We start from the raw sequence: 18,462 nt of genomic DNA, 5'->3' as shown, positions 1-18,462 counted from the left end.
CTCAGTTTCAGTTTGTTTTCTTTGTCTGATAGCTCCTAAGGAGCAGATCTCCTTGCTCCCTCAATTTAGGCTTGAAGGTCACTAATCAGTGTGGGAATTGAACCCACTAAAAAAGTTTCTTAGGAGGAATGAGAACATGATTCATGGCCTATCTTCTGACTTGAAATCCTCAAAATCTGAGGAATCTCAATTACTTATCTGTTCTTTGGTGCTATGACCAGTGAAAGTGTGTGTCAGAGGAGAGCCCTAGCTGGGATAGCTCTGAACTGCATTGAGTTCAGCCAGAACCTTTTCTCCTTGAGAATTGTAATAGACTGATTTTTGACCAGTTGTGGTACTTCCTGTGTTTCTAGGTTTCATCAGATTTAGAAAGTTAGAATCCTGAGAATTCGTGAGGAAAATTTGGGGCTACCAGGAAGTTTGAGGCAAGGTTGAAGGGTAACAGCAGAGATTATCAAATTAAATTATAAATGATAAAATATCTTTTTATCCGTGAGTGTACCATTCATTAAAGGCTGACTTAAATACTGTTATATCAAATAAATATTTGTAATTTAACTATTATGTTTATTTTTATTATGTAGTTGTGACTTTATATGCCACACTTGGCAAAGAAGGTGTAGTTCATGGGTTAAATGAATCTGAGGCTGCCTATCTGATTACTAGTGTTGAACTTCTGGAAAGTAAACTTAAGGTAAATATGAAATTTTATTTTAATTCATGGTAGTGTTATCTCACAGGTCAGTAAAGTGTTCAGTAATTGAGTTTACTGCAGGCCATATTTAATAGCTGAATTTTCTTTCTGCTCAACAGACTATACTGATAGACATCAATTGTGTTAAACATATCATTTATGTGGACAATAAAACTATCAATAAAACAGAATACCCTGAAGGATTTGAAATTCACAGCATGCAATCAGTAGAAGAGTTGGGATCCAAGCCAGAAAACTGTAAGTAAAGAGTTAAATTTATTCATCTATTCAAGGTTTGCTATTTCCGTAGATTGGGAAAAGAAGTGATATGAGTGAAAATTGTAAAGTTCTTTGATTTAAAAAAAGTTTAAAAAGGAAAAAAACTGTCAAGACCATATATGATTGAGATTTTCCTTCCTTTCTCCTCAAAAAAGTGACCACTGTTTTAAAATTTACTAAATCGTAGAGGTACACTCAATGCATCAGACTTTGTGGTGGTTGCTGCCAAACTTTTTTCAAATAACCTACTATAACTTGTCCATTTTGGACCTCACCTGAGGAAAAGGTCTCAGGCCTTCCATTTACTAAACTGTTTTTAATTCTTAATTCTAGTGATGTTAATGATGTCACAGAGGATGCAAAACTGTTTGCCAGGATTCATGCCTGGATTTATTCTACCACTGAGGTGGTAGTTGGTACGTCATTTGAAACAAGTAAATCTGCCTTGTAGCAAAATATCAGCGGGTCATCAGAACAGAGGGTTGAGGAAATTAAATACTTAATTTAAAAAGTTTTTCTTTCATGTTTCATGTGAACGTCACGACACTCCACTAGATGAAGAAAGGAAAAAAAAATGTTGGTTGGAGCTTTGTTTAACTTTTGAATATTTGTGACCATTAGAGACTGAACACATGTCTGAAATAACAGGTGTCAAGTATAGCACTCTACTCCTCGTCGAGCATAGCAGAGAGGCTGAGATTTTACCTACTTTGCAAACAAACAAATGAGCTTGCCACAGTTCCTTGGAGACACAAGATTCCTGGGTCAGAGATGAAGTTTTTTACTCACAGAAATAGCAGTACCCAGGGTATCAGCCTTTGTATTGCTTTCCTGCACTGTAGTTTCCACAGGATAATGCAAAGAGGGTTAGATGACATCTACACATGCAGTGGATTCTGTTATAGGAGAGGAACTCTGAGCTAAGGGAATCCAAATCTTTTATAATGGGCAATAAGCATGCCTATCCTATGCCCTGGAGAGAGAGTGACTATATTGTATGAGACAGTAAGCATGCCTACTCTTTGCTCTGGAGGGAGATACTATTTTCCATTTTCACTGTGGAAACATCCTCGAAAAGATAGTCTGGGATAAAGTCGGTACCTCTACTCACAAAATGTGTGGAAACTCAAGAGACCCATGGAGAATTGTCTCTCAACTCGAGGTTGACCCTGCAAGATTGGGGTAAACTTGACTGGGAAGTCCTTATTGGTAGGGATCTGTTGCCAATTTTGCTGATTCACCAAAGGATGTCAGCACAAAACTATGGGGTTATTGGGTTCTCATAATTCTGTGGGAGCAATGACATGATAGACAACATATTCACCTAGTTCCACTCATCTGTACATCAAATAAGATACACGTATTTTTGTGGTTCTTTATCTGAGTAGATACTAGTTATGATGATAAGAAGTAAAATGTCACATTGTGTACTTAGACTGAGAGAATCTTAACCTGTCTACTGCTTCTACATCCATTAGTTATCAGAAGAAGGATCCAGTTCCTATATGCTTGGTTTATAAACTCTGCAGTAGAGATCTTTAAAGTGCATTTACATTAGCCAATTTAAGTATAACTTATCTTTGGTTACTTCAATTGGTATTAAATCAAAATCACACTGTTTAAAATTCTCGTTTCAACTGGTACATAAAAATATAATTCATTTTCATAAACTGATTTTAAAAATAGTTTATTTTGTAGAGCAGTTATAGAGTCACAGCAAAACGAAGGGGAAGGTACAGAGAGTTTCCATATACCCCCGGGCCCCTCCTCTAATACATAATCTCCCGCATTATCAACATCCTTCACCACCAGAGTGGTACATTTGTTAAAATTGATAAACCAGCACTGATACATCATAATCACTCAAGGTTCATAGTTTACATTGGGGATCATTCTTTGTGTTGCATATTCCGTGGGTTTAGACATATAATGTATCCACTATTATAGATAGTATCATACAGAGTATAAACTAATTTTTAAAAATCTAACAATCTCGTTAAGCTTTTATTTAATTCTGATAATATATCTAGGCATTCTGGACAGTTGGTCAATTCTGGAAAGGAAAGGAGGTTACTAGGTTAGCATGATACACTATCTTGAAGTGCATTTAAAATTTAGCATGTTGGAAATTGAGAGTTGAAGTTACCTTAATGATTAAGTTAATAATTACAGGATGCAAGGAAACTCAGGGAGGTGATGGATATGTGTACTACCCTGATTGTGGTGATAGTATTATGAGTGTCTGCATAAGTTCAAATCATTAAATTGTATATTCAAATGTGTACAAGTCTTTGTATATCAGTTATACCTCAATAGAGATATTGTTAAAATAGGAACAGTTTAGATATAATTTCTTGTAAATAGCACCGTTGTCAATTCAACCTAGATTAAATTAATAGCAAGAAGGAAACTTATGTCACATTAAAACTTTTAAATATGGTATATACAGTGTTTAGACTTTTAGAGTATGTGTATTAGCACTTAATCTTGGAAGTTTTGCTCAACTTTTTGTTTAGTTAGTATGTGGGATGACAAAAAAGTATGTCTGTAATAGCAATTCTCTTTATTAATAGGCTAGAAGATACTTTTAAGTAACAACATTTATAGCTTTTTAAATTATTTTCTTTTTCTCTACACATGACTGTCCTAATTATATTTATTGAAACCTAATTTGTTGTCTGTCTCTTTAACGTAAAAATGTTAAATGTTAAACTCATGTCTTTTTTTATTTTGTTTTTCTAGTAATTCATTTTTATTTTATTTTTCAAAAACATCCATCCATAAACTGTAAGGGAAAAAAAATAGGTCCTTACAATAGATAGTTCAAGAAGCATGACTCTATCGCACAGGCTGGCAAATTACAGCCTGCCATTTGTTTCTCTAAGTAAAGTTGTATTGGAACACAGTCATATCCATTTGTTTCACAGTTGTCTATGGTTCGTTTCACTGTACAACAGTAAAATTGGGTAGTTGTGACAGAGACCATATGGCCCTCAAAGTCTAAAATGTTTATTGTGTTGCCCTTTGAAAAAAGAATTCTGCTGACTCTACTCAAGATGGATGAACATAATCTGTTGGGAAGACCTCTCTATTTTCCTCCCCTAATCATTCAATAAACAAAGATCTGGGGCTCAGAACCCTTAAGATGTTTAAACATTCTTCAGACAGAATGCTGAAAGAAGTGATGTTTAGATACTATTTAGATGTTACCTTTGACAGGGAATGAAGGGGATATAAATCCCTCAACATGATCTCTGTCTTTTGGTACCCTAAAAGTCCTCTTCAATTTTTATTAAAAAAGAATCAAAGTATGGTCTGATTTACATAGAGGAAGAAGTACTAAATCTGGAAAACTCAAAAAAATTGTGTTACGTGTATAATGATTTTCTAATTCAATGTCTCTGGTTTAATTGTCTTAAAGTAAGATTATTTTTGTAAAATCTTAAAACAATAATCAAGTCTAGTGGTTTCAGTCAGGGGTATGTGGAGCTTTTGATCTATCCTGGGCATATAGAATCAGAATTTTAAGAGCTAGGATCTAGAGATGGTATTTTATTTAAGCGCCACAGGAGATTTCCAGGCACACCAGTGGTTAAGAACCATTAATCTAGTCCCAACCGACTCATTTTAGAGATGAGAAAACCCAGGCCTGAAATGCTAACCGACAATGTCCTTATCTTCCTGATTCTCCAATGTCCTAGAAATTTTTCAAATCATTACTTTGTATACAACACTGTGGAAAGGCATGAACAGGCAGGGATTAGGGTACATATCCAGAAAATGGGTCAAGTTGAGTTTGAAGTTCTCATTACAGTTAATCATAATTTAATAACTTTTTTCTTTTGATTTTCAATGGGGAGAATTTGTTTTAAATAATTTATCGTTATGTCAAAATCTACAAATTGTATCCTTGTGTAGCAATTTCACTTTTAAACTGAAGAAAAATGTGGTGCCTTTTTATTCATTTAGCAAGCATTGCTCCAAATAGACCAACACCTTCGGACATGGCTGTCGTCATGTATACCAGTGGTTCTACTGGCCGACCTAAGGGAGTGATGATGCATCACAGCAATTTGATAGCTGGAATGACAGGCCAATGTGAGAGAATTGTTGGCCTAGGGTAAGAACCATTGGACTTTCTTCTCAGAAATCAGCTCATGTTCACATTTCCTAAACTTGATCTATATTAAAATAATAAGGTTATTTATGTTTCTAATTTACAATAACTTTTTAAGATTGGCTAAAATATTTCTCTTGTTTCAGACCTAAGGACACGTATATTGGCTACTTGCCTTTGGCTCATGTCCTAGAATTGACAGCAGAAATATCTTGCTTTACCTATGGCTGTAGGATTGGATATTCTTCTCCACTTACACTCTCTGACCAGGTGACAAGCTTTTCAGTATATTAGCATGATCATATTAAGTGCCATTGTTTGGCTGAGAACATGCTACTAAAATGTGAGATATTTTAACTCGGCTAAAACTTTTTCCATGACTTCAAAAATAGTTCCCATGAGCAATGTGTAGCACTAGTAAATAACTTTGTGTATTTGTTAGCATTGCTTTATGTACATACTTTATAATTATTTTGAAACCAGTAATTACTTTCATCTTGTCTTTCTGTATTAGATTTTCATTTTGGAAAGCTAGGAGAGAAAATATAAATATATACTGAGCCTCATGGGGTTTTAGGGGAAATGTGGTAGGATTTAGGCCCAATTTTGCTCTGAGTTTTCTCTAGAGTTGTGCCGTCCAATACAATAGCCACTAGCCACATGTTGAAATACAGATTAATTTCAATCGAATCAGAAAAATTTAGTTTCTCAGTTGTTCTACCATATTTCAAGTTCTCAGTAGCTACATGTGACTAGTGATTATCATATTGGATAACACAGATAGCGAACATTTCCATAATCATGGAAAGTTCTTTTGGATAGCACTCACTGCAACATGTCCAAAGATAGCTCTCAACTTTCTACCCTGAGTCAGGCTTCTGCCTTCATTCACCCTGTTGTTCATAGCAGGAAGCCCAACAACAGGTACAGCTAACTCATGTTTTTAAGCTCATTTGAAATCACACATGAAATCTATTACCTACTGTCCACAGTCTTATATAATTTCTCCTTTGGAATAGTGGCTATAGAAAACCTTCAACCAGACACTGGGGGGAAAACAAGCTTCTCAGGGAGCTGTGGAGTTAAAAATGCTGAAAGGTAAACTGAGTATAGATAGGAATGACTTGATTCCTTGTGCAGCTTCTTCTACTCCCATCACTGGAGGCCCAGCTGTTATTTTTCAGAACCCCAGGTAATGAATGCTGCCTTTTATTTAGGAGTTTTGATTGCACATTCATTTGGTAAGAAGATGTGCCCTTGGTATTCACAGTTAGAAATTGTAATACTTTTTTTGTAGAAATACCATTTCAGGGAGAGAGTAGATAGGTTGAATAATATTAAGACAAAATAACTAAGTAGTTTTTTTGAGATTTATTTGAGATTGCAACCATCATTTTTTTTCGGTTTGTTTTTAGATGTAAACTTAAGGTACACAAATCTTAAATGTACTGCTTGATTAAATTTAACATACACATACACATATAGACTTCTGTGATGACACCATCTAGGTCAAGAAAGAAGGAACAGTTCCAGATCCCAGAGTGTCCCTCGTGTCTCTTCCTAGTCATTATCACTATACTCCTCCCCCAAGGACAATACAACCAACTTTTAAAGTGGCTTTTCCATGAGAAAATGTTTTTTGTTCTAAACAACTACTGCTCCCACCTACCTTGTACTTTAAGGAATATGACCTCTTTGTAAGATGGAAAGCTACTGTGTTTTACCAAACCACTCAGCTAACAGTTCATATTTAAAATCCACTAGAATAGTGGAGAGAATAAGTAAACTATGAAGTAAACCAGTAACAGGACTTGATCTAGTGAAGTCAAAATAGACCTATGAATAAGACTGGGGCTTAAATTGTAAAAAAAAAATGTTAAAGAAAAATCTGTGATGATTGCATTTGATGCATTTGTAGTGAGTTTTTCTTATGTTCAGATGTTTCCAGGATGTGAAATATATTCTAGTAAGTTTTGAGTATGATTTTTTCCTCCAATGGGGAGGGTCAGAAGCTAGAGACTAGCAACCTTTGTTTTCACTGCCTTTCTGATAACAATTGCCTCAGCATGAGGAAAGGGGGGCAATTGGAATCTGTTGCTGGTCTGTCTTCATTCTTGCTGTCTTTTAGGCAAAGTAGTACATTAGAAGCCTGTTAGAAAAGTGTTGGGGACATTCACACTTACCTTTTAAATAAACTTTATTATAAAGAGTCTCAATCAGACTAGGAATCCAAAACCCAGGAGTCTCCCTCACATAGGAAGTCAGAAAAAGGTAGGAGACCAGGGTACCACATTGGAAGCTAGCAGATGATAGTGATATTGTTGTAACTAGGGTCACTGTGATCATAATAAAGACAAGAACTAGAATATTACTAAGAATTATAAAGAAAGCCAGGAAGGGCTCCTTGGGGCTACGGCCATTCTGGAAATGCTCTCTATAGCAAAAATCGGTCAACAGCCTGTGGAAGGCAGCTCTGACTTGAATGATGTTAAGAGCCCATCTTTTCCTCTATGGGCCATAGAGGTGTGCATGTGCAGTGGAGGTTTCCATTCACGAACGTGAACATCCTTGCACATACATAAAACACAAGGGGTTATTTTATTTTCTCTATGTATTTTAAAGAAAAGTAGGATAAAAACTATTGAGTTCTACTAGCAGAACCTCTGTATGGCAGAACTGGTGGTACTAGTGGATCACACTGCTCCTTAAGAACTGTTTTTTTTTGGGGGGGGTTGTTTTTATTTTTGCCTGTCTTGGCCATGGCCAACACATGATACAGCTAAACTTATAGCCTAATGAACCACATTATAGCAGATTATTATTTTTATCTACCTATTTCAGTGAGCAACTATCAATTTTTCTACCTACAGATCTGACATTTGAAATCCCAAAAAGTGTTTATGTGCAAAAGAAAAGAAGAATTGAAAAGAAAAAAATTATGTACACATTTATACATGTCTGTGCATATCCCCCCCATGGTCACTGGCAGTGTCTTCAGTATTCTGTCAACCAAAATGTTATCCAATTAGTATTTCTGTATGTTAATTGATATTCATAGTGGTGACTTTGAGATGTGGCTTTGCCTTTTGGCTAATCAAATTAACTTATAATTATCTTCAGTTTTGTTTTAGTGTCTGATCTACCTTAGTTTAGGTGTTTTGTTAAAAACAGATAGTCTAGCCTATGTTTGATGATAATATTATTAATAAGAATGCTTGATTTACCAAAATATCCCTTTCTCCTTTATTCTGGATTTGAGTTTCCCCTCTATGGAAGGCTGAGATGTGCTGGAAGAAAGAATACAGGATAAATCACTAAAGCACTTACACTTCAGATTTACAGATTATGATAGTTCTAACAGATAACTCACAGAGCAGTAGAAGATCAAATTCTATGTGTAAATTTCTGCCTTTGTTATTGTTAATACTTAAATTATAACACTTTTTGCTAAGATCAGTTGTCCTGATCCTATTTAATTTTTCTTTAATGTAGTCCAGCAAAATTAAAAAGGGAAGTAAAGGAGACTGTACTGTACTGAAGCCTACACTCATGGCAGCTGTTCCTGTGAGTAATGTCATTTATTGCTTGCACTTGGATTTTTAAAAAGTAATATTAAGTATTGTGTATATTTTAAAATAATTTTACTTTGTTGAAATTATGGCAGATGTGTTGCTTAAAATAAATCTTATCCAAGGATGGAAAAGATGAAATGACAGACTTCTGAAATGTATGCCTGGTACTGTTTGCTGATACTTGAAAATTAGGTGATAAAAATGAGTTCAAATTATGTAGTGTGAGGATTGGTGATAATGTTTTAAAGGTAGACTATACTCTAAAGATCATTTTGCTTAATTGCTTAATTAAAAAACAGGGAGATGCAGGCCATCCTGGAGAACTGAGGCAGCCAGCATATCTAAGGTTAAGGAGCTGCTTAGTTACAGCTGAGTCTAGAATCCAAGCCTCCTGACCCTGGTGGTGATTTGATTAAGAAAACTGATATTAATTTTAGATATTCAAAATCCTAATGGGAAGTACTGCGTTTTACAAAGATAAGATGTCACATTCTAAAATATTTAATGCAATGTTTCAAACATGTATAATCAAATATATATTTTTACCACTTTAAGATTCAGAAACTTCAGTAGAGCTACATACCACTACTGCTTGTATTATGATCAGATTTTAAACCTTATCTCAATATCTTTCATAGAATTGTCTTTGCACATGGAAAATATGAGATCAGATAATGAAATGTTCAGTCCAAGTTTTTCTAAGAATTATAGATGGTGTACTTTGTATTTTTTTTTATTATGGTGACATTGATTAACGAAATCCAGTAAGTTTCAAGTATACAATTCAACAGTAGGTTATATATATGTACGTACATACATATATATGTAAATGCATACATATATAAATATATGTATATGTACATACACACACATATACATTACATTGTATATTCACCATCCTTAGATTTCTTTCTGTCACCATATATTTTACTCCTTTTACCACATCTACCTCCCCGCTACCCACTACCCTCCTACTCTCTGGTAACCACTAGTCTATAGTCCATGTCCATGAGTCTCTGCTTGTTTTTCCTGTTTGTTTGTTGCTTTTAGGTTTTTATCCCACATATTAGTGTTTTTCAACGTTTTCTGTCTGGCTTATTTCACTTAGCATAATTATCTCAAGGTCCATCCAGGTTGTCACAAATGGCAGGATTTCATCTCTAATTATAACTGAATAATATTCCATTGTATACATGTACCACAGCTTCTTTAGCCGGTCATCTATCGTAGGACACTTCGGTTGCTTCCATGTCCTGGCCCCTGTGAATAATGCTGCTGTGAACATCAGTGTGCAGATATCTTTTTGGATATGAGTTTTAGAGTCTTTGGGGGTAAATACCCAGTTAGAGGGATTGCTGCATCATATGGTAGATCAATTCTTAGTTTTTTGAGGAACCTCCATACTGTTTTCCATAGTGGCTGTACCAATTTTCAGTCCCACCAGCAGTGTATGAGAGTTCCTTTTTCTCAGCATCCTCTCCAACACTTGTTATTACTTGTCCTGTTGATAATAGCTATTCTAACAGGTGTGAAATTGTATCTCATTGTGGTTTTGATTTGCAATTCCCTAATAGCTAGTGATGTTGAGCATCTTTTCCTATATTTGTTGGCCATTTGTTGTATGTCTTCTTGGGAGAAGTGTCTGTTCAAGTCCTCTGCCCATCTTTTAATTGGATCATTTTTTATTGTTTTTTTTATTGTTATTGAGTTATAGGAGTTCTTTGTATATTTTGGATATTAGGCCCTTATCGGAGGCACTGCTTGCAAATATATTTTTCCATTTGGATGGTTGCCTCTTTAGCTTGGTAAGAGTGTCTTTTGCTGTGCTGAAGCTTTTTACTTTGACATAGTCTCATTCATTTATTTTGCCTTTACTTTCCTTCCTTTTGAGGTCAAATTCATAAAATCCTCTTTAAGTCCATGGTCTTTGAGTTTAGTTCCTATGTTCTTCTTTATGCATTTTATTGTTTCAGGTCTTATATTCAGGTCCTTAATCCATTTTGAGTTACTTTTGGTGTGTGGTGATAGACAGCAGTCAAGTTTCATTCTTTTGCAGGTGGTTTTCCAGTTTTCCCAGTACCATTTATTGAAGATGCTTTCCTTTCTCCACTGTATGTGTTTTGCTTTTTTGTCAAAAACTATTTGCCCATGTAGACATGGGTTTACTTCTGGACTCTCACTTCTGTTCCACTGGTCCTTGTGTCTGTTTTGCTGCCAATACCATGCCGTTTTCATTACTGTCGCTTTATAGTATAATTTGAAGTCGGGCAAAGTGATGCCTCCAGCCTCGTTCTATTTTCTCAGGATGGCTTTGACAATTCGGGGTCTTTTGTGCTTCCATATGAATCTGATGATTTTTTTGTTCTATTTCTTTAAAGAGTGCCAATTAGATTTTGATGGGGGGGGCTGCATTAAGGCCATATTATGCTTTAGGTAATGAATTTTAGCTCTGTTGATTCTTCTAATCCAAGAACACAGAATATCTTTCCATTTCTTTGTGTCTTCTTCAATTTCTTTTAATAGGGTCTCACAGTTTTCATTTTATAGTTCCTTCACATGTTTCTAGGTCTTTTGGCTAAACTTACAAAAGGTACTTGTGTGTGTGTGTGTGTGTGTGTGTGTGTGTGTGTGTGTGTGTGTTTTAGCTTCTAATCATAAAATTGCCAGAGTAGCCTTTGCCTTTAAAAAAAACATGCTGTAGAATTCAGAAAGTTTACAAACTAAAATTCTGCTGTAAACAGGCGGGGTAGTACTTACTAAGTTCCAGGCACTGTGCTAAGTGCTTTAGGTAGATTATCTCTTTTAATCCACCTTAAGATTCTGCTAGATGGGTCCTGTTATCCACATTTTATAAGGAAAAAATAAGCTTGCCTCAGGTCACAGAGCCCATAAGTGGCAGAGTGAAAGCTTGAAATCTACCAGCCTGCTCCCAGATTGTTTTGGTTCTTTTTTTGGGGAAACAGTTTGTTGGCTTTATTACCCAAAATACAGGAGTCCCTAGTGAACCCTATCAGAGAACATAGTTAGAGACTGGGAAGGGCTGAGAAGTTTAAGTTTAGGAAGTCATATCTGAATTTAGGCTTGAAGAAGAAATAAACAAGAGTTAGCTGATAAGCTGTGTATCTTCTAATTGCCCATTGTCCATTCTTCTTTACTTTGTGTTTTGGGAGGTTACCTTCTGTGAATGAATTACCAGGGCTTACCTGCCTTCTGACTACTAGTTGGGTCTAGCCAACTGTTGGCATTCTTGAGAGATCAGGAGGCAAGAAGAGAGAGAGAGGGGTCTGCATACTTACTGCCTTTGCTCCTTCCCTGCTGGGCGGAAATTTGGGGCAATTGTGAGTCACCCATGGGACAGTCTCTTTCCTATTGACTATAACCAGGTCTTTCCTGTGGCTGCAGTCCTCATTCAGGTTCTAATAACACTTCTCTCCTTCAGGGCTAAGAATAGTAAACCATTTCTCTTGTTGCTATTCCATTCAAGCTTCGCTGGTTCTCTTAGCATCTTATACTCTATAAATAGGTCTTTACAAAATCTTTTTGTTGACAATTATTTTTGGTAGGCTCTGTTTTCTGAATTTGTTCTTTTCCTGATTTAGAATAAAAGATACATTTGATTTTGTAATATTCACATTGTGAGAATTTAAATAAATCACTACTTCTTTTAAGGAGCAACTCAATTGAACATGTAATATTAGGTTGAGGTAAAGGGTGACTTACTATACTAAGGATAAATCCTGCCAGCTTGTTGCAACTGTATTGTGTTTCTTACTCACTGAGGCCTTTCTGTGCCTGTGATGGGTATTTAGTATTAGAAGGAGCAGTGGAAGTGCTTCTCACATGTCTGCTCGCTCCTGTATGCTTTTTTTAATCCAACATCCCATACATTTTTAAGAGGGATTGTTATAGGATATTAAAGCCCTTTTATAGAACTTTTGAGATTTCTCAATCATGGATCTAGACAAATATTTTAATTATACAATAGTGATTCCTTTTGTGGAAACAGAGAAAACCACATTGTACTATGCTTGAATGTCACGGTAGCCTCCCCACCCTTCAGCTTCATTGAGAAATAATTGACGTATAACATTGTGCGAGTTTAAGTTATACAACATGACGATTTGATATATGTATATGTTGAAAAATTAGTACCACAATAAGAGTAGTTTAACACATTAACCAGCTAAAATAGTTCCATTTGCATGTGTGCTGTGAGAGCATTTAAGGTTTATTCTTAGCAGCTATCAAGTATATAATACAGTGTTGTTAACTCTAGTCGGCATACTATACATTAGTTTGTACCATTTGATCAGTGTCTCCCCATTTTTTCCACCTCTCAGCTCCTGGCAACCTATCTCTTGCTATGAGCAGGTTTTTTAGATTCTATATGTAACTGAGATCATACAGCATTTGTCTTTCTCTTCTGACTTATTTTACTTAGCATAATGCCAAGGAATGGTTCTTCTGTCCTCATTTGCGAATGGCTCTTCATCTTTGTCCCTCCTTTTATTAAGAGTCATTCATAAAGTTATTAATTGTAGCATGACTGAATTTATACTAATTGTTATTTCAAATATTTAAAATTAGATATTTATAAATAGGTGTTTTATACAATAATTCATGTTAATTTGTGTTTAGTTTCAAGAAAAATAATTTAGTGATACTCTGGGCTTTTTTATTTGTTTTGGGTTTTTTTTATTTTGCATGTATTAATTAGCTTGGGAGTAAGTATATTCCAAACCTAGTCCTACTTCTAATTTTCCAAGGAGTTGTGACCAAGATTCCTATTCTTTTTTTTGTTAGCTTCTATTAAAATGGAATAGAAATGTAAATTACAGAGACAAAAGAATTTTATGAAACTGTGAAGCTCTCTGTCATGCTCTAAGAGTCACAAGTTAGTAGTAATAAAGAGAAAAACATCAGGATTAAATTAGATTACTTGCGTGTTTTGGTGAATTTATTGGTGAGAACAGAATTTCGAGAAAAATACCTTTATGTATGAGGTGAATATTTATAGTCTACTTATTAACATTTTTAAAAATTTTAGGTAATCTAGTGTGTAGAACTGAAGAGTCCCCTATTTATAGTGTCTTCGAAATAGTAAACAGGTAAAGTCAGTGAAATTAATTATATTATAAAGTAAATATATCTATCATACTAAAGGCTTACATAAGATGTTATACATAAGGTATCTTCAACTAAAGACTGTCTCAGTGTTGGTATATTCTTTCCAGATTACTGAGCATTTTGCTTACTTTATAGGAAATCATGGATAGAATTTATAAGAATGTTATGAGCAAAGTCCAAGAGATGAACTATATTCAGAAAACTCTGTTCAAGATAGGGTATGACTACAAACTGGAACAGATTAAAAAGGGATATGATGCACCACTTTGTAATCTGTAAGTACATTTTATAGTTTGAGCCTCTAATCTTTTTGGGTTTTTTTTGTGTGCGTGTGTTTTTATATCTGTAAGATAAATAAGTAAATGGTAATTTAATTTAATTTGAACATCACCACCATGATCATAAAGTTGAATTTACCTTCTGTTTACTTTGAAGCCTCATTGCTTATATAGCAAGCAGATGACCCTGAACTCTGATCTTGGCAATTTAAGACATTTTAATAATAGAATAAATATTTAATATTTAATTATAAAATGTGGTTTCAAGAAGAAAAACTAGAATAGACTTTTGAATCAAGATATTTGAGTTTAAAATCTGTCATTTCTAACTTTAAAAAGTGATTTTTTAAGTTTATTCTACATGAAGGTTTCTGATTTACTGTCTTCATAAAATATCATAGTAAGTATATAATAGTTATTTTTTATTTGTTTTATTTTTCAATTATAGTTGACATTCAATATTGTATATTAGTTTTGGGCAAACAGCACAGTAGTTAGACATTTATATAATTTATTAAATGATCCCTCTGATTAATCTAGTACCCACCTGGCTCTATACATAGTTATTATAATATTATTGACTGTATTCCTTGTGCTGTACTTTACATCTCTATGACTGTTTTATAACTATCAATTTGTACTTCTTAATCCCTTCACCTTTTTCACCCAGCCCCCCAAACCCCGCCCCTCCCATCAGACAACTATCATCAGTTTATTCTCTGTATCTATGAATCTGTTTCTGTGTAACAGTTACTTTAAATGCAGTGCTGGGGCATGGAGATAGGGGAGCATTTTTCACTGGAAGGGAGATTAGATAGATGCCGAAATGTCCCAAAGATAATTTAAATTTTTTTCCTTTGACATCATCATTTTCATTTACCATATGTCAAAGCAGTTTCCTGATAGTGCACTTTTTTGGTGTTTTTTAAAGAGTTTATCTGGCATTTTTTTCAAGGTGTTATTAGTCGTCACTTTGTTAACTTTTCATTATCACCATGGTTTTGAAATTTAGATGTCTTAACTAAAGTTTAGAAATTTTCCCAGAACTTATAAATTAGTGTGTCGCCAAGAATAATGTAGACATGTACTAAAATAATTTATCCCTCCTTTTACTAAGGATACTATTTAAAAAGGTGAAGGCTCTGCTAGGAGGGAATGTCCGTATGATGCTGTCTGGAGGGGCACCGCTGTCTCCTCAGACACACCGATTCATGAATGTCTGCTTCTGCTGCCCCGTTGGTCAGGGTTATGGACTGACGGAATCATGTGGTGCTGGGACAGTTACTGAAGGTAAACATCTTTAATGTGGCAAATAATCCTCTGTTAGTCACTACTCGTAAAGCCCCTTTGCATTACTTTTAGGAACCATGATCATTTTATGCCTCTTAAATAATGTCAGAATTTAATGCAAACCTACCTAGTTTTAGTTTTAGAAACTTTTAGTTCGATATCATGTGTACTCTTTATTTTTAAGCCTTGTAAATATTTATGCCACATCGTGAGTCCTCAAAATTCTGTCACCCTGATTCTTTAATCTTATTTCTCTAAACGATCGCTTCCTTGGAGAACTGCACTCTTGGAATACACTGTTACTTTTCTGCTCCCTCACTAATCTATATATTTCCGCCCTGACCTTTTGTTTGCTTTCTATTCTGTTATTTCCAACAGCCTATAGCAGGGTTTGTCAGCTTTGGCATTATTGAAATTTTGAACCAGATAATTCTTTATTGCTGGGGGCTCTCTCATGCATTAGAGGATGTTTAGAAGCTAGGTAGTAATAGTAACTCATGCCCCCTGGTTGTGATAATGAAATATCTCCAGGCATTGCCAGATATCGATATCCTCTGAGGGGCAAAATCACACCAGGTTTTGAAACAATGGGCATAGAAAATCTTTTTTGGATTAACCCACTTTTGCTTTAAACTTATTGTGTCCAAAATTAATACCATTATCCCAAACTGTTTCTCCATTGCTGAATTGTTTGTGGCAGTGGTGTTATCATCTTCAAAGTCATTCAGGACATTAGCTTTGAAGTCCTCCGATTATTTTTAATATCTTTAACTTTCATCATATCTTTCCATTTCTTCATTAGATCACTCCCTCCCCTACATGCCACCTTTGGCACCCAACCTTTCATTGCTTTACACTGTTCTGAGGTAACAGCCTTTCAACTGCTGTGTCTGCCTCCGTTATATCAGTTCTGATTCTGTATACTTCTGTCAAACACATCCACCTCAAACACTGCCTCACATCTGGTGAGCCTAGCTTTCAAGACAGCTTTAATCTGGCACCATCGTTCCTGCCCATCGTTGTTTTCCATTTTTTCCACATTGTATACATACCTGGCTCTCCTCTCTAGACAAAACAATCTTCTCACCCTTTCTCATACAGGCATTCTTGGTCTCACCTTTCTGTATTTTCTGTTCCGTTCTCTTGGAATACCCTTCTTCCTAAATGATCACAGCCATCTCCTAATGTATAATTCTTCAATTAAGTCTCCTCCAACTATTTTATTTTACATAGATCTTTCTAGTCTAAGGTACTGTTGTGCTTACCATTAGTGCCGTGCAGTTTAGTGTTTAAATGTGCTCTAAATTGTTTCACATGTATTTTTCCCCCCAGGTAGTTTGTTTGTAAGCTCATTGAGTGTGGGGTCTCCTTACCTGTATGTTGTCCTCACAATATTTAATATAATGCTAGGTACATAATAGGGTGTTGGTAAATACTTGGTTATTGCTGACAATCACAAATTACAAAATAAAAGTCATCATCATCATCTTCGATAATAGCAGCTAACATTTATTGATCAACTTATTTTTGCCAAGAGGTGTTAAGCACTGCTTATGTATCATCTCATTTCATCTGCACAAAATATTTCTATATGAAATAGAATCTGTTACTATCCCCATTTAATAGATGAGAAATGGGAGCTTTGAGAGGTTAAAAACTTGTCTGAGTTACAGCCAATCAATGAGTGGTAGAGAAAGATTCCAGTCAAAATCTGTATTATCAGAATCCTAGGTAGGTAATGCTGGAGCCAGCTTTCCTATTTATCAGAGATTTTTATATTTAATTATCTGAAATAAAACCATGAGGAGCAAAGATGGTGTAACAACATTGGAATCAATTATACTTTTGAAATGAAGTTTTCATATTGAAAAATATGGTACTTCTTTCACTATGGCTTATTCTTTTGTCATGTTTCAGAATCTGGCTACAACTCCAACATTCCTCTTATCATGTTGGTGCAAATCTGGAATGTGGTATGCTAATATCTTTGTTGCTTTTTCCCTCATAGTTACTGACTATACTACTGGCAGAGTTGGAGCCCCGCTTATTTGCTGTGAAATTAAGCTAAAAGACTGGCAAGAAGGTAAGAAATTTATGACAAGTGCTAGTGATTCTAGATATGCTGAAAACCACTGTGAGCCTCATGACTTCTATTTCTTTAAAGTATTAGGTCATCTGTTGTTACTTTTCCCCAGTGCTTTCTTTTTCCTCAGTAATATCTTATGTTAAGTTTCCAAGAGGAAAAGAAAACCTCTAGAATCTAGGCATGCTTATTCTGAACTTGGGAATACTTGATGGTAAGAGGAAAAAAAATTTAGTGGGGATAGAGTGACTGGTCAGTCTCTCTCTCTCTCTCTCTCTCTCTCTCTCTCTCTCTCTTACACACACACACACACACACACACACACACAAAACTTCTTAGATCTTGACTCCAGCAAATATTTTCATAGTGGAGACAACTGTTCAGCTATTTGTATAGTCGAATTTTTATATGTAACTGTAAAGGCAAGCTACTGAGAGGAAACCTGCACTACATATATAGACATTGGTGATAATCCTTTTAACATATCAGCTGAAGACAAAAGAAAACCAGTCTTCCTATGATGAAATTGTGAAAAATACTAAACATATACATTAACTGCAAAATACATAAATAATTAGCAGCCTGGCCTTTCCAGATAAAGGAAGAATAATTAAAAGCTGAAGATTTTAAAAGAGAATATTCACCTTGAGTTGGTGCCACAGACTGAGAATTTAAGGGACCATTTACCTTATGGGACATCACTTAGGCTGGTCAAACCCAAGAAAATGAATAGTCTTTGTCTGACATAAACTCAAAGTTTTTAACAGTGTTTCTCCTATGTGACTTTCTTATTATGTGCATTATTATTGCTACTTTATGTGCAAGTAACCATTCCTGTTTAAATAACACATTGAAGAGCCAATTTCATTCCCTAGAGTTTTACATCTTGGAAATAAGTCCTCATTTATCTCATGATAATGCCCTTCCAATTTTAGAATGAAAATGAAGAAGATACAGCTAGTATGCATCTTTGTGTATTGGGCATCAGTTTCAAAATTCATTATGAGATTGGTTATTTACTA

At 35.1% G+C, this 18,462-nt stretch overlaps 1 protein-coding gene across 5 annotated transcripts in view; it reads left to right on the top strand.

Annotated features, from left to right (window-relative positions):
• The window catches only part of ACSL4 (acyl-CoA synthetase long chain family member 4), an 88,446-nt gene that overhangs the window by 55,018 nt on the left and 14,966 nt on the right, over window positions 1–18,462 (top strand). For all 5 annotated transcript variants that reach the window (XM_016161863.2, XM_036226403.1, XM_036226402.1 and 2 more), the window contains 8 exons: window positions 585–694; window positions 814–952; window positions 4,943–5,093; window positions 5,237–5,360; window positions 8,583–8,654; window positions 13,925–14,064; window positions 15,185–15,357; window positions 17,366–17,440. In XM_016161863.2, coding sequence (XP_016017349.1) covers window positions 585–694; window positions 814–952; window positions 4,943–5,093; window positions 5,237–5,360; window positions 8,583–8,654; window positions 13,925–14,064; window positions 15,185–15,357; window positions 17,366–17,440 — 984 coding nt within the window. The remainder of the gene's footprint in view (window positions 1–584; window positions 695–813; window positions 953–4,942; window positions 5,094–5,236; window positions 5,361–8,582; window positions 8,655–13,924; window positions 14,065–15,184; window positions 15,358–17,365; window positions 17,441–18,462) is intronic.

Source organism: Rousettus aegyptiacus, unplaced genomic scaffold (assembly GCF_014176215.1).
Source record: "Rousettus aegyptiacus isolate mRouAeg1 unplaced genomic scaffold, mRouAeg1.p scaffold_m13_p_9, whole genome shotgun sequence".
NCBI lineage: Eukaryota > Metazoa > Chordata > Mammalia > Chiroptera > Pteropodidae > Rousettus > Rousettus aegyptiacus.
The sequence above is the reverse complement of the archived record's forward strand: the minus strand, read 5'-3'. Positions and strand labels throughout refer to the sequence as shown.